The sequence below is a fragment of the Sardina pilchardus genome, chromosome 1 (genome assembly GCF_963854185.1).
Source record: "Sardina pilchardus chromosome 1, fSarPil1.1, whole genome shotgun sequence".
Taxonomy (NCBI): domain Eukaryota; kingdom Metazoa; phylum Chordata; class Actinopteri; order Clupeiformes; family Clupeidae; genus Sardina; species Sardina pilchardus.
Genome location: NC_084994.1, coordinates 47,844,983 through 47,864,012, shown reverse-complemented (window position 1 = coordinate 47,864,012; position 19,030 = coordinate 47,844,983). Strand labels below are relative to the sequence as shown.

The window sequence follows — 19,030 nt, the reverse complement described above, 5'->3', positions numbered from 1 at the left end:
ATTTTTGCCACAACAGGTCATTTCTAAACTGTCAATATGGCAGCAGTCTATACACATATCCCGTACCTTCCTGTGACTCCATTAAGGTGCATAGATGGGCAGCTCAACAACGGCCAACAAAATGTCCAAGTGGCAGGTTTGGCTAAATGGGTAATACTTTCATGGCATTTATAACAGTGGAGATTTATGTTTGTAAGGGCATGTAATCGTCACTAGAGGGTGCTAGCTCCCCCTGCAGTCCAGTGGGGGTGCTGCACTGCTCTGGCCCCTGGCCCGCCCCAAAGAAGGGAACCGTGCAGTGTAGGGGGGAGAGCGGTGGGAGAGGAGCCACGGCTACAGACCAGTTAGTCATGCGCCAAGGTCCGGAAGCCTTCTGGGCGCTGAGCGTGCCGCCGCGGCGGGCCAAGGGCGCCCTCTCGTCCGGCTCGTAGCCGCTCTCCAGCGACTCCTCGTGGCTCTCCTCGTCCATGCTCCCCACGGAGACGCCCGAGTCGGGGCTCTGCGCCTCCTCCCGCAGACGCGTCAGGTCCTTGTAGGAGGAGGAGCTCATCTGGAGCGGCCCGCGGTCCACCTCTGTCCTGCCGCTGCCGCTGCTGCTGCTGCCGGTCCCCCCTGCGCTGTTGTTGCTCACGTCCGCGTCGTCCACCGCGCTGGGACCCCGGTCCACCTTCATGTCGTTGTAGGGGGAGAACTCTGGACAGGGCTCCAGGTTGTCCAGGTGAAGCGGTGGGATCTTTTTGATCTCCTGAGACCCATAGAAGTACGGGTGGTTGCAGAAGCTGCTGGACATCTGACCTTTCAGGACCTCCACTGGCGAGGTGTACTCGCACAGCTGCTCGGCGCTCAAGACGTCCACCGCCTGGAAGGAGCCCAGCCAGGTCTGGAGGGAGCGGAAGAGAAGCATACGGGCTGATGAGTGGCAGCAACCTAGCGCATTCACTCTCAACTCAGCAGTTCATTTAAACTCACTCTCAATCAGTGAATTACTTTAATGCCATTGTCAATTAGTCAGTCAATTTCATCTCATTCTCGAGTGATCCATTTCATGTCATTCTCTTACAGCTAAAGACTCTGAGCAATCTCTGAGCAATTTCCCTCCAGGCCTCTTGTGCTCTGTACTACCTCATTTCAACTCCACATCCCCAGTAGTTCAGTGTTTGTAAACTACCACATTCAAAAAGTACCTTCAGTGCAACTACCCAGAACTCACCTTAAAATTGCCTTTGTGGACAGAATGAAGGCCGTCAAAGTACTTTGCGGGATCAGGTATGAATGACAGCTTCATCTTGCGAGCACTAAAACAGGGACCAACACAACGGAAAGGATTTAAGAGAGATAAAGGCTTGAACATTCCACCTGATTTTCCCAAACTTGCCAAGTCTGGCCACCCGACTCCCAGAGAAAGACAACAACGACAGGACCCAGCCTATTTACTCACTCACCCCATGAACATGATGCCCACCAGGAAGACAATCACAGCCAAAGCGCCGATCACGGCCCACCAGATCAACCACGTCTCCAGGTCCTCCGTAGGATCAGCGATTGATTCTGGAGTATCCCAGGAGGCAACGGGGCTCCAGTCACTCCACGTCGAGAAGTTGTTTGCGTCGATGAGTCGAGCTTGATACCGAACCCGAGCCCGGTACCGCTGGCCTCTCTTCAGCTCCTCCTGCAGCAGGCGGCTGGGGCTGTCATGTAACGTAATGCTTTTGCCATCCTGAAATCAGTCGAGCAGCACACACACACATTGGAACATGTCAGTGAGTCAGTCCTCATAAAGATGTTCATTTCAACTCTATACTATAGCACTCATTTCTTTTCAGGTCCTCACCTTCCAACTCTGTCGATCGGTTCTGTACTGAAGTTCAAAGTTGTATCGCATTGTATCCTTGATGTTTTGGCGTTGCATGTGCTGCATGCGGATATGCGTCCAGGAGATGGTGGTATTCTCAATGGTTGGCATTTCAGGAGGGGATGGTTTCTCCTCTAAAAGGCAAAATTAGAATGAATGAGATGGAGCTGCACTGCTGCTGCTGCTGCTGTTGTTGTTGTTGTTGTTCTGCTAATTACATTTTGTTAGGTAGATACAGTATGTGAGAATTGATCAGATGCTTACCATATGGGAAGAAGCCTTTTAGATGTGCCACAGTCTTGTTTTCGCAGGAGGCCTCCAGATCATACGTCAATATTAACCAAAAATGTGTCTGAACGCGACAGAAAGTTTGAAAACATTTTACAAACATGCAAAGACAAGCATATTTGTTAAACCTTTAATATAAACCGTATATAACTTACCACATGTGGAAAGTATAGCACACACTCTGTAAAGGTACCGCCTGGCTTTTTCAGGTCACATTTGACTTGTTGCCTGCAGACACACACACACACACACACACACACACACACACACACACACACACACACACACAAGACCAAGTAGTTAGTAAATGCTATATTTTTGTGCTAATTTGCATGTGAAAGAATGATACTGAGCCTGTTCAAAATCTGCTATTATGTACCTTCCAAGGCTATCAGTGGCCTTGATAATGCATTTGCTTTGGGGCTCCATGAGCAGATCGGTCCCATTCAGCTTACAAGTGATGTTGTTCACCAAGTCACTGTAGCAGTCTAAACCTGGAGAAAAGAAAGGTACATAGCTGGTTAGAGGCAACACAGGCATCAGGCATCAGCTCATACCAGGCATACAGCCTGCGTCAAATCATCTTCAACTCTGTTGTCATGGACTGTGGCATCATGCAGACAGAAAATGGACAGAAAATAAAATAAAATCTGTTCATCCCATAATCTCTGCTGTTGCATGGCAACATTACCTGGTTGGCCAAGCCCAGAGTCCAGTGATGTCATCAGCAGAAGGAAGCACAGGAGTGGCCCCATGTTGTCCAGCTCATTTCCTTAGAGATCGGCACAGTGAGCTGAGGATACAGGTGGGAAAGCAATATGGTTACATCTCCAATATGGACTGGCTAAACCCAGTCTGATCTGCCGGTGATTAGATTTCACCCTGCAGCTCAGGCTGGAAACCCGCACAGTTATCTCTTCTGCTTCCAGTCCACGTTTGCTGGAACCAATCACAAACTGGCTTATTCAGCAAGCCCACCGGGATTGTTGGTCTGATTCGTTGAATGACTATCCAAGCGTACAGTCATTTGAAATATGACCTTTTGATCATGCCTCTGTGCGGTAGAAATACAGTGCAGACTCCCCAGACTAATGTTCAATCTCAAAAGACTGAGCTTAGTCTGGTGATAGCCAGGCTATCTCCAATATGCAACACTGGACGGTATATCATCTAACCAAATATCCTCCACATAATGTCAGTCTCCTGTATGGATAGGCCTATCTTCACCAACGTTCTCCTTTAGACTAAAGTTAGGCTTAATCCATGTACACAAACCTGGCCAACTTTCGCACATATTCTAGACCGGCTCTGATGCACGTAAAGATGTCTAATTGATTGAGAGACGGCTTACAGCTGGCTTCCATCTAACTCTATCTTTAGTCATTTTCCGTTCGGTGTGGGAGTGATATGGTGTGAATTGACTATGCAATGACAACAGGAGGAGAGAGCAGAGAGAGAGAGAAAGAGAGAGAGAGAGACAGAGAGAGAGAGAGAGAGAGAGAGAGAGATAGGTGAGGTGTGCTGTTGAGCAGTCTTGAGCTGTGGCTTACAAACACCCACAGAGGTGAAACCAAGAGCAGATGAGATTGCAGAAGCAAGATCAACAGAAAATCAGCCTTAGAACTGCATGGCATCACATTTCACATATCTTTTTATACATTTATCCTGTCTAGAAGTAGGCACGCCATTGGCAGTGGAATTTCATATTACTGATTTTAGTTTTCTACTAATTGTGTTACAGTAAGGGTACATGAATCATCATGATGATGAACTATGGTTTATTAAGCATGATCATGATGATTTTTTTCTGTACATAATTTATCATGAATTCATGCATGTAAGCCTTCTTGAAATATCAGGGGATTAACTAGTAAGTATTGGTTACTCATGAGTTCATCATGTTTGTGGCCCCTCAACTAAAGTGGTGAATCATGACGTGTGTTTAGAGAAAGAGTTTAAGAAAGTGTGTTTAGAGAGTTTGTACAAATTAAGCCCAACAGTCATAGTAACTAACAGGGGCGCCTGCAGGAATTAATGCTATGGTACGCACACCAATCAACACCCCCCCCCCCCCCCCCCCCCCCCCCCCGAAAATATTTTGCTGATATTGTACAATATTTGTCCGTTTCCCGGTTTTAGATTTGTGCATTGGTCAGCAAAAAAGTAGTCTACATAGTAGGCTATAACATCCACATGCAATAACACAATTAGACATTTGAAAGTGATAGTAGCAGTGGTATAAGCGGGATAATCAACTCCGCGCCATGCGTTTAGGAAAATAATGCACTTATCGAAGTGTATAGTCCCCTCCGCCTGCGGCGTCGGGTTATTACCACTTCGAACGTGCATTATTTTCCTATAAACGCACGGCGCGTCGTTGATTATCCCTTACACAATACTCATTTGGACAATGTTACACAGCTAAGTTACTACTAAGTTACGTTTAGTTTTGTTCAAGCATTAACGTCTGATGTTAAACAGTGTTGTAATGCCAGTCTAACGTTCCGACAAGCACACAAATTGTCTACCTAGCTTGTTATTGCCCATCTGGAATCTCCTCTAGCTTTCCTGCCTCCATCTTCCATTCTTTCTCTTTTCGTTGTTTAAAAGAACTTGTGATATCCACGATGAGTATTTGAGTTAGTGATAGCGTCACATTGTGTTCTGATAACCATAATAGCCGAGTAAAAGAAAAGAACAAGTAGCCTACTTGCGCGCCTGCGTGCGTAATCTCTCCTGCTCAAATGAAATATGTGCGCGTGGATATACAGTAGCTCTGCATTAAGTTAATTTTGATAACGTGTTGACAAACTTCATATAGAACATTGTAAATAGCCTGATGGCATGGCATGCGGCTAATGGGATACTGTGCATAGTTGGGAAGTTTCTTTCCTTGATGAGTAGTCTCAAGGTACGCACAGTGCGTACGGCCGTACGCCTGCAGGCGCCACTGGTAACTAATGCTTAGTTAATCTCCTAATAATTCAGGTTATGATTCATGTACAGAAAAAAAAATCATCATGATCATGCTTAATAAACCATAGTTCATAATGATGTAGCCACCATACTTAATGCTTTAGTTGATGCGTTGTTCATGCATGAGGTCATGAATGACATATGGTGAACTCATGTCAATTCCTGATGATTCATGAGATATTAAGCCATTAAGTAATGCATAAATCATGAATGAATTCATGTATGAATTCATGATGATTCATGTACCCTTACCGCAAAGTGTTACCCATATCTTATAGTCCATAATGAATAACATGTCTCAAACGTAAAGGATTAGTGATCTGAATGTTTGAGTAAACTTAAAAATATTCTCTGTGCTAGTTTGACATGATATACTGTACCCTTCTACATGCAAAGCTTTACTTAACAACATTAGATTTTAATGTAGCAAACCTGATTTTGATGCAATAGTACTGAATCTAAGAAAATATACTACTTGCATATTTTTTTTAATCACATTTAGGGACGACTTTTATGTTAATTTGCCTCTCATAGGGAAGCAGTGAGATATTATTCACACTGCAGTTTCATTCTGATCCAATATGAGTCTAGCAGTTCACAACAGACACTTGAGTGTAACAGCAATGTTTCCGACAGACTGAATTTGACTTAATGATACAATGGACTCACTCTCTTGGGCATGACGTTGTACCACAGTGATCAGATTTGACTGAAATCTCTGTTTTGGCTTCTTTTTGACCTTTTTTTCACAATCACTCTGAAGCGTCAGTTAGTCGCTGATAGAGTAAGTATGGTAAAATATGCTCTTTGGAAGCCCCTGGAGGTGCTCATAGAATATGATATTTCCATAAGGCACTTACTGGCTTGGTGCATGTATGGACTAGAATACAGGCAAAACTAATGCAACCGTCAAGTGCACTGAATGGCATGACTAAAGCTTAGAAGAGGTCATTTACTGTATGTCAGAGTAAAAAAAAAAAAAAGTTTTAAAATATTAACCATATCCTAAACCATTCAACTGCTTCTGTCATGCAGCTGTCTGGAGTAACAACATCAAAGCATGAGGCATCCCCAAAAGAGCTTGGATCTTTCATTCATTAAATGGGGTGACTTCTTTGCAAAGGGTAAGTCATTCTCACAGAGATGGATCATCTGCATTTATCCCACCACTAACCATGTACAAAAAAAACATGGCTTGCTAAGTGCAGTACATTCTCTCAGGAGAATGCAACGGATAGTCATTTACCTTAAAGAGCCCCTCTGTCCACCCTCCTCTCTCCTCTCTTTGCTATTGTCCCTCTTGCTTATGCTGCTGTCCAGTCCCTGGGGTCCTAGCCTGGTCTGCTGCCCGAGCCAAAGCGAGCGCTGACCACGTCCGATGCTCAGAAGCCAACGCAGCAAGACAACGCGCTGAGAGAGTGTGTAGGAGAAAACACCTCTCTCTTCCTCCGGCCCTCCCACTGTCCCTCTCTTCCTCCTTTTTGTCTGTGTGTGTGAGAGAGAGAGAGTGTGTGTGTGTGTGTGTGTGTGTGTGTACGTGTGTGTGTGTGTACGTGTGTGTGTGTGTGTGTGTGTGTGTGTGTATGTGTGTGTCCGTGTGTGTGTACTATGTCTTGTTTTTCTCTTCTTCTCCTGTTCCCCACACCCGCAGCATGTTTTCACACCTGATGAGGTGCTGCCTACACACTACGTCCTGTTTTGTTGTATTTTCCATGGGGCCTCATTGTTCGAGCACCTACACAGCACCCAATGGCAGGCCCAGGCCCATGGGTAGTGTAGTGGGCACATCTTTGGTGCATTGGCAGTTGTGCGTGCTCAAGATACTGAGGAAATTTCTATAGATTGAACTGCAATGGCAGATTCAATAACACTGAGCATTAGTATCAAGCCTTAACCGAAAATGTCAGAGATGGTGACTGTGACAGATGGCTGTGGTTTTGCGTGGCGCGAACGTTGCCGTTATGAGCGCCCGCCGGTCGAGATGAAAGGTGAGCACTGATAAAGGGCTCAAACTGTCAAGGGGAGAGACGCACGCGCATACAGTACACCGCCTGTTAAAGGTCAGCGGTTTCATTGCAGGGGAAACGGGAGCAGTTTCAGGTGCAGTTTCAGAGCACATGCTGCTTTATCAGAGGAGCGTGATGGAAAGTTTGAGTTTGAGGTTTTTGGGGGGAGAGGAAGAGAGGGGGGGGGGGGCGTGCAGGTTGTGGTTTGCTCCAGAAACACATTTGCACGTTAGCAGCTGTTAATAGAGCACAGCAAAAAAAAAAAAAAAAGATAGCCTATGCCACTCTACATGGCAGCGTGGTGGTTCTGCAACTAAAACCGTGACCATACGCTTGACTGCTTTTGACGTTTTGATTTGCAAATCCATCAGACTCTAAACCAGGACAACAACAACACAGAGCCAGCTGACCAGCGCCAGGACTAATATCATCTCCAGAAGTCCTCACGTGCCAGGTCTTTTTTTTCCTGTCACTCACCCTTGTTTACATGAAGCAACAGATGCGGGTGGGCTTTCCCTCTCTGGGATTTTCAGAAGTTCTCTGTTTCCTTTTGAGTCAGTATGGCAGCTAAACCTAACCGCCATGCCGAGAGACTCATGCACATGAAACAGAACCATCAACAGTGTGACGAGTTCCCCACATCTAAGCAAACTTCCCTATGATCACTGACTTCAACAAACCTCTACTGTGACCCTTCTGCAAAACACTTGGACAGTTCATCTCCACAGTCCTATTACGCTCCCTGTGAAAGCCTACTGAAAAGCTTCAGGGAACAATAAACTGAACTATGCAGTATACTGCTCAACTATACTACTCAACTACACTGCTCATTTCTGCTCCAGCACACTCATTTCAGCTCAATAAATTGAAACTTCATAAAGTTTCATAGTCAGTCACCCGAGAATGAAGGTGTCTTACAAACGTAACAGAGAAGCAAAAAAAAAAAAAAGCCGGCACCACTACAATGGAGGATTGTGTGCAAATGTGTTCTATTGTTCTATTTGTTCCAGAAACACGTTTAGTGTGAAAACACCCAGCTGTCATTAGAGCACAACAAAAAAAGATTGTCTGTTATCAGAGCCATCATCTGTAGCAGGCTCTGTGTGGGCCTCTACTGGGAATCACAAGCACACCTCCTGAGTGTCCCTTAGAACAATGGACATGATCACTTTGGGTATAGAATGTCAATCATAGAGAGTCCTGTCATTCAAGATCAACAGCCCTCTCTCTCTCTCTCTCTCTCTCTCTCTCTCTCTCTCTATCACACACACACGCTCGCACGCACGCGCGCGCGCACACACACACACACACACACACACAGAGAGAGAGGAAGTGTCTCTGTGATTCCCAGTAGAGGCAGCACAGTGCCTGGTAGAGATGGTGGTTCCGATAATAGACTCAGAGCTCTGACCACACTGGAGTCACCACCTCCAGCCCTGTTAACCTCAGCCCAAGGTGGAACAAATTACCCCTCCCCCACAAACTTGACATATACCATAAACGATAAAGATGGACAGGTAATAGATCTCTCCCCTTGTCCCAGCCCATACATACAAATATCCATACATGCTACTTTGATGTCACTGATCTTCAGATGCTCCATGCCTCTGTGTGCATAGAAAAAGCCGTACTCTAAGTTCACAGAAAAAGCCACACAGTCCATGAGTCACCCATTTCAAAAGGCCAACAGAGACAATAGGGGACGGGAAGTGAGCGAACAGCACTCTTGGGTAATAAAGCTAATGAGGAAAACAATGTGTTATGAGTTCTTCATTAAGTATTCAAAATGTCTGCCATGAAAATCCTTGAAAAGCACAAGTACTGTGGCCTGTTATGGAACAGGACATTGTACTGAGTTGGCAGTGAGTGGCATGGTATGGTCAGTGAGCAGCGGGGTATTAGTGAGAGGGTGAAGTGGTGTCTTTTGGTCTGGTAGAGTCATCATCATCATCATCATCATCATCATCATCACCATCATCATCACTTCCACCTCCACCACCATAATCTTCAGCATCATCATTATCATCATCATCATGCTCCTATTTTTCTGCTTCTTCATTGCAGCATCACCTTCTCCATTATAATCATAACTCACAAGCCCTAGCCTACTATATATATGACTCTCTCAAGCATAGTCTGCTCTGCCTCTTTATACATCTTATGTGAAACAGTAGTACAGCATTCAAGGGACATCGCAGTGTTAGATTTAGCTTAGGTCTCTCCCGGATTACAGAAAAGGAAGCGACTTACCCATTCATGTTGAGCATCTGCGTCTGTGTCTGTGTCTGTCTGCTAGTCTACACACGCTCTCATTCACTCTCATGGCGCCCGTGAATGAATCAGACGGAGTAGGCTAGATGGCTCTGCTGATTCAAGGGCGGTGAACCGCCTGCCTGCCTCACTCAGATTAAAGGTCTTTGAGACGAAGCCTTGCTCTTCACTGAACCCGCCGGCTGTGGTTTCCAAGTAGCCAAGCGCTACGTTTGAGAAGTGAGACAGAGAGACAGAGAGAGACAGAGAGAGAGAGAGAGAGAAACTCTGACGTGTGATCCACCCACTCTCACTTCTCCCCCACTGAGAAAATTCCCCTTCTCTTAAATGGCTCACATGTTCTTGCCCATCACATTGAGCTCAGAGTTGTCTGGACAAAAAAGAAACTTTAAAGTCATTTTTCTCAGTTTCACACTCTAGCGAGTTAAGGTCTTTTGCCTTTGCAGGGCAGAGCTGTCTACACACATGGCATAGTCTACCTCGACATGAAAGGGGACAGTCCAGTCCATTCACCCCAGAACACCACCAACTCACATTTACATTCATTCACTAGATCTAAACCAACTTACAAGCGAGGAATAACATTAAAACTACCGTGCAATGGGAGACTCTTTCTTAAGAATTTTAGTTTCATGAGGATAGTTTTATAAGCTGTCAGTGTCTATGTCATTATACTTAGAGGGGTAGTGGTAAAATAAGAGATGGGCAAACTATGAATTCTGTGATTATGGTAAGGTGGACTGCAGTATCAGATTAAAAAAAAAAATAATAAAATAAGGTATGCAGAACAGTTTGATGATGGAGGTAACTGTCAAATGTTTATAACAATATCAGGGGTACACTTTCAGAAAAAAGGTGCTATATACAGTAGAACCAAAAATGGTTCCATTGCATGCTTACTGTATATGGCATCCCTAAATGGTTCTTTAAACCCCCTAAGGGTTCTTTAATAACTGCATGGTTCCCCCCAAGAACCCTTAAACAAAAAAACAAAAAAAGAGAGTGTCCTACATGGTTCTTAACGTGTTGATGAATGTACTTATTGTGAATGTGAATAACACGGTGTGATTTCTGTAAGTTAAAAGTTGCAATTGGTGAATAAACAGTTGTGAGAGGTGGACAAATTCTATAAGAAGAGGTGGATAAAATCTACTTCAGAAATTTCAGAGGTGGATAAACTGCATTTACTTGCATTTAGCCTATAGCCTTGATTATACTACTACAAGATTCAAGAGAATTGGCCAGAAGTCTATATGGAATCAAGAAAATGTATTCAAGAGAGATACTAATACATACGTCAATTCAAATCCTGTAATCTGAACATAGGCTGTCAGACCACTGTCTCCTTCTTATGCCATGCATCTATTTTCTGCTTTAGCTGACATTTTCGCATAGCAAGCTCCAACCGCAGACATCAACTCCACAACACAAGTTTGTTTTTTTCCATCGGTTTTTCTCACACGTCGTCTTCTCTGAACAACCTCACACCACATCCCCTGCGTATGAGTAGACCTAATAGACCAACCTTTATTGTGGATTTCTTATAAAGCTCACTGTGTACTGTTGTATTTTGCGATATACTGTGTAGATATTTCTTATATTATAGATATATCTTATATTTGTGTATATATCATCCACATGTGCATATTTCTTTTAATACATTAAATACATCTTCTATTATGTTAATGTATAGACGCCAGGGATAATTACCCACTTGATGACAGTAAGGTTAGTGAAAACAAAACTGGTAGAATTTGGTTTGAATACACAACTCCACATTTGTGACTGTCTTAGTGTGTTATTTGTATACAATACTATATGCAAGTTACTCCCCCTTCTGGACAGAAGAGGCCAATGCTTCAGAGTACAAGCCATGCTGGCCTTCACCTCCACCCTGACTATGCACAGACGCTGAAGGGGTACAAAACCGCCGCTATTTACACCGTTTTTATCTTAAAACGTGCAAGAACCAGGCATAATTGTGTCACTGTTGGCTTGCCATAGCTGCTGGCCTTGGTATAAATCTTACAGCACAGTTAAAACTCTTACAGTAACAATGATCCATGCTCTGGATATATAAAAATCAAAAATCAAAACATAAACACCACAACATTACACATTTGACCTTTAAAGGCACAAGAGTCAAGGATTACGCTGCAGTCACTTAGCTATATACTGTCAAGAAGAATTTAGTGGAATGAACCACATTACCTAAGCAAGTGTGAATGAACAAGTGTGTGTTTTGTTTACAAACATATGGGTGCTGTCATTCTGTCCGCCCATATCTTTTCGACACAGGCTCTGCTGAACGTGCGTTTGCAGAGATAGAAGACCTCTCACTATCTGATGAACCACTACGCTACCCTAAAAGTCTCTGTATTCTCACAGAAAAAGAGAACACACGAGCAACTGCTTTGTGCATCACTGCTACTATATTCTATCTACTCATCTACTCATTCAACAGGTGCTTTCCCAGAGAAACTTAAAACACACAACGTGCTTTGCAAGTTTGTGTGTGTTTGTGCTCAAAATGAATTGGAGCAACTGTTTTATTGCTCAATTTCCTCTTAAGATAACCAGAGGAGACTAAAGGAAGGCAGCAGATCTAAAGGAACCTTTATTATGGTGTCTAGATCAAAAGGAACCTTTAGATCTGCAGAGCACGTACACGCAGTAATAAAGGAACCTTTAGATCTGCAGAGCACGTACACACAGTAATAAAGGAACCTTTATTATTGCGTGTGCGTGCTCTGCAGATCTAAATGAACCTTTATTATTGCTTGTGCGTGCTCTGCAGATCTAAAGGGACCTTTATTACGGTGCGTATGTGCTCTGCAGATCTAAAGGAACCTCTATTACGGTGTGTACAGTACGTGCTGAGCAGATCTAAAGGAACCTTTATTGTGGTGTGTACGTGCTCTGGGTCTTGTGTGGCTCTACCATGGCACGTTGTTATGGCTGTACTATAGGTCTGCATGTGTTACACTGAGCCTACGGGTTTACTGACCAAAGTTCCAAGTTCAACGCATGCAGTGACTTCAGATGAGCACCCGAACCATAGTCCTAGCTGACAACAGTCCAGAGACCAAACAGAAGAGCTGAAGTTTTCATTTGTTTCACATGCATTGTTTAATATAATCTTTTCTAAAGCTTTTACAGCAATTGATATTGAAAAAAAACATAATGTATCATGACCGATGGACCATTTCCTAAAGTCTCCAACTGGCATTCATCCGTCTGTGAGATGAATAAGCCCGAAAATTGTACAGCTCACTCCCAGATGATAATACATATAAGACTAAGGCTTAGTATCCCTCTGTGAAAGACAAAACATCTCCAGCTTACATGAACACACACGTACTGTGGAGCATGTGCTGGTCTTGTGTGACGCAAATGAGTTCTCCACTGTGTCCTTCACGGCCCATTCGATAGGGGCGCTGATAACAGGAAAGGCTTTGATCTGTGTTGACTCTTCCAACAGATCCTCCTCATCATCACCGGTGCTTCCCTCGGCCTGCGGAGATCACGTTCTCCGGGGCGGCCCGGGTGTACCACTCGGACCAGGCTCCGTCGTAGACGGCGACGCCGGGGTGCCCGCACTGGTGGGCGGCCAGCGCCACGTGGCAGGCGGTGACCCCCGAGCCGCAGGTGACGCAGATGGGCCGGCCCAGGTCCACGCCCGCGCGCTCAAACAGCTCCCTCAGCTGCTCAGGGGACAGCAGCTCACCAGACGGAGCCAGGAAGGAGGTGAAGGGCATGTTGATGGAGCCTGGGATGTGTCCGGGTTCAGTGTCTGTTAGAAGGAGAGAGGGAGAGAGAGAGGGAGAGGGAGACAGAGACAGAGAGAGAGAGAGAGAGAGAGAGAGAGAGAGAGAGAGAGAGAGAGGTAAAACATGAGAGATAATATGTGAATTATTCTTGATGTGTAACAAGTGAAAAAAAAGTCCACTACAAGATTTGCTCCCAATAATTTAATTTAGTTCCATGACATTTCGGGCCTGTCAACCCCTCCTTAGCCGACAACAGTCGCTTATTACAGTACCTCCGCCAATGAGGTCATTTTTTCATCAGTGTCTGTCTGTCTGTCTGCCTGTCTGTCTGTCTGTTAGTAAGATAACTCAAAATGTTATGGATGGATTTTGATGACATTTTCAGGGAAGGTCTGAAATGACCCAAGGAAGAAACGATTAAATTTGGGAATGATCTGTACCACCGTCTGGATCCAGGAGGTGGTTATGTTTTTGCTTGGCGGAGCTTTGCGTTCTCTGAGTGCTTTTCTAGTGCTGTATACTGTATGTTTTCCAATAACTAAATCCTGATGACAATGTTAGCAGAGTCAGACCTTAGCACCAGGTACAGTGCAATCAATGATTGAACTGCACAGACAACAACTGATGTCTGCAATCTCTATAGAGAGAGCGGTGCAGGTAGTCAAAGTCTTATCTAGATAAGGTCAAAAGGTCAGGGGACAGTCAAACCATCTGTTTAAGGAAGTTTCATAGACATGCTAATCATACATGCTTATCACAGTGCAGTCTACATCTGCAGAGTTTCTCAGGAATTAACACAAATTCAGTGGGTGAGCTTTGACCTGTTATGTGATCAATGGACCAACAAAGCCCCTATCAGCTTGTGCCAACAAAGCACACACAGTCAGTTGTGCAGAAATTCTTGCAAACTTCTATTATAGCCTACATTACTTTCCGACAAGACGTGTCTTTAGAAACATAATGACAATGCAGCTTTGCAGTGTTTGAGTGCAGTCTAGGTTACAATTAGCTACAGTACAGTAAGTCACGCATCTATAGAGAAATGACTTTCAACAGCATAAATTAACCGATCCCTTAAGCAAAAGTATGTTGATGAATGAAAGAGCCTTTCAGGCACAGGTATAGAATTCATGCCAAGGAAAATATTTGATCACTGACACTGACAGTTTTAATCAGTGTGAGAAAAGTCACTTGCACTTACTATCTCTCGGCTCTGGGTCAACACCGAGGAATCTCCCCGCAGGTCGAGCGTCCACCACCTGGAATTCTTTAGTGTCTACATTTTTCAGCATGTCCTCGTATGTTTTCACCCATGGCAGACTCAGAGTTGCTCGAAACTCTGTAGGTTCCGCTTTCGACTTCACCTCAGTGACGGAATGTCCCTCGCTCAACCACTTCTTGAGGCCACCGTCGAGCACTGACACAGACTCGTGGCCAAACACTCTGAACATCCACCAGACACGCGGGGCAGAGAACGCTCCGTACTCGCTGGCATCATAAACTATGATATGCGTGTCGTTGCCAACCCCCAGTTCTCCGACATATTCCGTGAGCCTCCGGACAGGAGGAAGCATATGATCAAGAGGAGTGTTTCTGTCACTGCAGTGGTCTAAATCAAAGAAGTGCGCGCCAGGAATGTGTCTCTGCTTGAAGTCCTTTTTGGCATTACGCACAAGTTTTGGCAAGTACCAAGACGAGTCCAGTACGCGCAGGCTGGGTCCGATCCGATTGGCTTTGATGGCATCTGCAAGCCACCTTGCCGAGACCAGGGCCTTAGTTTGGACGGCCATCTCAAGTCTCCGTGCATATAGGAAAAGGCAGACTGTCAGTAGAGCCACTGATATGCCGAGAAGAGTCCTCGCCCACTTCTCCGCCTGTAGATTCAGTTGGAAGTCCAGGGGCGTTCCCATGTTTGTGTCTGGGACATAAATTCCAACCCATACGTTCCATGTGATATAAGCAAATATGATTGGAACCTTATGATCGCAACGCTCCCTTTTTCTTTGACCACAATTATTTGCCCATAGACAGACTGTAAATGTTCGAGATGTATTTTGCAACATATCTGGTTTTATGACACATAATCATCAAGTCTATTCAATTGCCTGTTCAGATGCCAAGAACCAAACCCATGATACAAGTGTATCAGATCTGTCAGACTCAAAATGCATTGGCACAATACTTATATTGTAGTCTGTGTAGGCCTACATTAACTGAATCCATGGTTTACTGGATATGCATTTTTATATTGAATAGGATAGACATCTCATCTGTCACTTGAGCCAGCACTTATATCATCTGTCACATTCAGCTGAGCTCAGAACAGGTGGCTGGGGAATGCTGAAATCAGCAGAACCAGCTCTCTCGGATGTGGGGTTTTAGATTTTCTGTGGAGAAAGACCATGTTCTTTACAAAACAAAAAGAAAATTGGGGAAAATATAATGCTCTTACATTATGGTAAGAGTCTGAGGAATGCCAAAGTTTTAAGTTCCTCTTGGGACCATAATTGAGCAGTCATGTAATAAAAATGATTGAAACATCTAAAAAAAAGAAAAACAGTAATGAAAATTATGAGATACCTTGGCAATGGAGAGAAGACATAGCATCTTCAAAATAAGTGCGTATTTGACTAGATCAGGACAGGAATATGGACGGTTGGTGTACAGGTCAGCTTCTGCTCTGTTTTGTCTAGACTGGATAGTTCAAGCCAAGGCTGATATTAAGAGGCTGTGTGTTCATCTCCATGCAGTGTGCTTTGCAGGTTGAGACAGGGGATGGTTTAATGTCAGAAACAGCTTCAGGCTAACTATTTGGTGAACCAAGAGTCAGAGCCATAACCACTCAACTGTATGAGCACTTCAGACATGTTGGGAGAGTGGTTGGGTGACTATCATGTAGGCCTACAGTAAGGGAGTACAAAGAGCAGATTAGAAATCAAACGACTGGTGTACAGTGAGCCCCAGTAAAAGTATTCCAGTGAGTGAAAAGGTTAAGTTTGTAGGGAAAAAAGACAGTTAAAGGAGAAAAATATAGCTGTGAATAGACTCCTGTCTTTCCAAGACAAAGGGTAATGTATTATACGGAAGGAAATCAATGTGAAGTGACGACAGTAGAGGGAACATGAGTACATAACAGGAGAAAGTGATACTCATTAACTAGGTCAGTGAATATTCCAGAAAATATAGTAGAAGAGGTGGTGGACTAGAAAGGAACTGCATTAGGCCTACTCCTAAAATGAGAATTGGCCACATAGGCTGCCTCAATCAATAGCATACCTTATTTTAGGGAAACAGCCTGGTCAAATAGGTCAAGGGAAGAGGAAATGTTGCCCTTTTTAATTGTTTTAAAGATACTGGATTAATGGCATTTAGTAACGTAATAACGGCGTAATCCAGAAGATGGTAGCAATGCAACGGATGACGCAGAGCCCCCTACTGGAGATACGGTTCTGGGAAACCTCCTAGAAGAGCAAGGGTGGAACCTTGTCGACGCTACTTTGTAGCTTCAGGAACTTATCCCTGAAACACCATGTCAAAGCGGAAGTTGGTATCACATGTGTGTACACTGATGAATCTACCCAGATAGTTAACGCTTTTTCATCTGACACACATGATCTAACTGGGTTTAATCGTAAAATAGGATTTAAACGTTATACACAATGTCAGCGTCAATGGTACGGAGAGGACTGGAGCTACTAAGCGGAGATATAAAAGGTACATTCTATGAGCAGGTCATCATGTATGTGGCTAAGCAACTTTGTTGGAAAAGGTATGTCCGATTGTGTAGTTTTTTAGATTATGAACAAAGCGATTCTCAGACGTTAGGATTGGATTTGAGGACTGATTTTGCAACAGTTCTTGATGTAGGTTAGTGATATGTTTAGCGTTGAGTCAAGGGGTTTTCAACTCTGCTCTCAGGCTCTCTGTTGCTCTGAACCTTGCCTCTGAGGGTCTCTGCATGGATTCAATGTCCTTTTTTGCCAACCTTTTGCACTGGTCAGTCTCGGTTCTTGTGACTGCTCACAGTGGCCTTATCTCCCCATCTTTCAGACATAGAAGGATGGTGTTCTCTTCTCATATTCTATTTTTTATTGGCCATTTATTGCTGGTCACTAGACTTTAGCCTTGCACTGTTGGCCTTATTTACACTACCACCTTGACACACACCTCATACTGGATCACAAACCAATCCTCAGTACATTCATGTGCATCTTAATCTGTAGTATTTTACTGTTCTTTTTAGTCACGTTGATTTGTTGATTTCCTATTTACATTGTAGTGTATGTTGTGTGTGGTGTTTTAAGCTGCTGGGACCTGGAATTTCCCCTTAGGGATCAATAAATTATCCATCTATCTATCTATCTATCTAGATGTGCACAGCGGGCCAAAACACAAGAAGCGCAAAGCAGGCGCATCTGCGAGGGACCTGATCAGCTCGAACAGACAGGGGGTCAGCAAGCAGCTGCGCAGGCTACAGGGCCAGCATGGGGCAGCCAAGAGCAAGACCACCGTGAAGGACAAGCACGTCAAGTCTGCCATCGGTACGTCTAACGTAACAAGCATGTCATGTATATGACACAGCAAGGTTTTTTTTATTTTCTTAATAACAGCAACCTTTCCTGATATTAGTTCTTAACAAAAAAAACCAGATAGACTGTAGATTTTGATGGAAGCAGAATCCTGGATTCTCTCATGGTCTGCTCTGATGTCTGGGAAGGTTTCAGCGATTTATGAAAAATGAGCTTGATGAAGTAGGCTACACTGAACTTATGGTCATTTGGTTCATGTCTATCAATGAGTGTGGCATACTGCTAATCCTGTGTGTGTATGGGTGTGTGTGTGTGTTGTGTGTGTTGTGTGTGTTGTGTGTGTTGTGTGTGTTGTGTGTGTGTGTGTGTGTGTGTGTGTGTGTGTTGGTTTTCCTTTCAGATGAGTACAGGAAGAAACAGGCAAAAAGCCACCTTAGCGCCAACCTGCAGTACTTTCTTGGATCAAGCTGTTCAACAAAACAGAGCGCAACCCAGAAGGTATAACAAGCATGAAACAAAATGAGATGTCAGCTATGTGAAAACATTTCAGAAAATATAACTCTGCAATAGATGAACATTGTAAATTGTAAAAGAGTAGATCAGATTCAAATATGTAAGATGTAGTGTGTTGATGAGAAAAACAACTAAAGTCTGCAGATGATGGGCTGTTGCTGGGGATGGTGATTGTGAGTGATCAATAAGTTGCTCTTTTCCAGATCGTCAATCAGAATTCTGGTCGACAGTCAAGGCATTGGCCAGACCGGCCAGTTGTCAAACCAAAACAAGAGAAATCAATCTTCTCAGAGGAGGAATTCCAGCAATTCCAGAAGGAATACTTTGGCAAAATTGTGGAGGGTGGAAACTGAGAAGAGGCTCTGGAAGCTCATGAACTTCCGATGTGATGCGTGCGTGTGTGTGTCTCAGAGGACTGCTCAGACCTGGGAATTGTGTATTGACAGGAATGGGGCTGTCAAGTCGTGGAGCCATACTACTCAAAGAATAATGGCGATATTTGTTGAGTTGGTGGCTTTCCTGAAAATGGGAATGTTATTTTCCAGTCACTGATGGACTAAGGACCGACTGGAAGATGATGTTGCCATAGAAACACTGTGGAAACAAGCAGTGAATTCACCAGTGGCACAGATATTGGCTAAAGCACGCCATGCACTAGTATGAGTTCGCTGATCATTATGTATCCTGTTGAAGCTTTTTTAAAGGTTTTTTTTTTTCATTTCTCTCATGGCTGTCTACTCTTCTGTATCTCAAACATGTTTTCCCCACATGGCTGTATTTCTATTATAGTAATGGAATTAAAAATGCCACATTGACTCCTTATTT

At 44.0% G+C, this 19,030-nt stretch overlaps 3 protein-coding genes across 4 annotated transcripts in view; 1 reads left to right on the top strand and 2 right to left on the bottom strand.

Annotated features, from left to right (window-relative positions):
• The window catches only part of LOC134093853 (interleukin-21 receptor), a 10,043-nt gene extending 450 nt beyond the window's left edge, over positions 1–9,593 (bottom strand). Inside the window, exons 1-9 of one of the 2 annotated variants that reach the window (XM_062547141.1) lie at positions 9,373–9,593; positions 2,832–2,933; positions 2,520–2,634; positions 2,296–2,368; positions 2,117–2,204; positions 1,832–1,986; positions 1,443–1,717; positions 1,211–1,295; positions 1–880 (exon numbers count right to left, since the gene is read on the bottom strand). The exon at positions 1–880 is cut by the window's left edge and continues 450 nt beyond it. In XM_062547141.1, the coding sequence (XP_062403125.1) occupies positions 185–880; positions 1,211–1,295; positions 1,443–1,717; positions 1,832–1,986; positions 2,117–2,204; positions 2,296–2,368; positions 2,520–2,634; positions 2,832–2,895 (1,551 nt within the window). In that variant the 5' untranslated portion in view covers positions 2,896–2,933; positions 9,373–9,593 and the 3' untranslated portion in view covers positions 1–184. Of the gene's footprint in view, positions 881–1,210; positions 1,296–1,442; positions 1,718–1,831; positions 1,987–2,116; positions 2,205–2,295; positions 2,369–2,519; positions 2,635–2,831; positions 2,934–6,362; positions 6,532–9,372 lie in introns of those variants that run through there. The other variant, XM_062547149.1, reaches the window with a different exon arrangement.
• A 2,904-nt stretch (positions 9,594–12,497) lies between these two features.
• On the bottom strand, positions 12,498–15,007 carry LOC134093844 (3-mercaptopyruvate sulfurtransferase-like). Its single transcript, XM_062547129.1, has 2 exons — positions 14,365–15,007; positions 12,498–13,186 (listed from the first exon to the last, which is right to left on the bottom strand). The coding sequence occupies exons 1-2, from the start codon at positions 14,951–14,953 to the stop codon at positions 12,888–12,890; spliced, it is 888 nt and encodes a 295-aa protein (XP_062403113.1). The 5' UTR covers positions 14,954–15,007; the 3' UTR covers positions 12,498–12,887.
• A 1,693-nt stretch (positions 15,008–16,700) lies between these two features.
• On the top strand, positions 16,701–19,027 carry rps19bp1 (ribosomal protein S19 binding protein 1). Its single transcript, XM_062547117.1, has 4 exons — positions 16,701–16,877; positions 17,534–17,704; positions 18,093–18,190; positions 18,409–19,027. The coding sequence occupies exons 1-4, from the start codon at positions 16,823–16,825 to the stop codon at positions 18,556–18,558; spliced, it is 474 nt and encodes a 157-aa protein (XP_062403101.1). The 5' UTR covers positions 16,701–16,822; the 3' UTR covers positions 18,559–19,027.
• The last annotated feature ends 3 nt before the right edge of the window (positions 19,028–19,030 follow it).

What these genes read in the sequence shown, in the direction of transcription:
- rps19bp1 (XM_062547117.1), top strand. Translation starts at nt 16,823, where the DNA reads ATGTCAGCGTCAATGGTACGGAGAGGACTGGAGCTACTAAGCGGAGAT. An exon ending in ACTAAGCGGAGATATAAAAG is followed by an intron (nt 16,878 to 17,533) that starts GTACATTCTATG and finishes CTATCTATCTAG; the next exon opens with ATGTGCACAGCGGGCCAAAA. An exon ending in AACAGAGCGCAACCCAGAAG is followed by an intron (nt 18,191 to 18,408) that starts GTATAACAAGCA and finishes GCTCTTTTCCAG; the next exon opens with ATCGTCAATCAGAATTCTGG.
- LOC134093844 (XM_062547129.1), bottom strand. Translation starts at nt 14,953, where the DNA reads ATGGCCGTCCAAACTAAGGCCCTGGTCTCGGCAAGGTGGCTTGCAGAT. An exon ending in TGACCCAGAGCCGAGAGATA is followed by an intron (nt 13,187 to 14,364) that starts GTAAGTGCAAGT and finishes TCCTTCTAACAG; the next exon opens with ACACTGAACCCGGACACATC.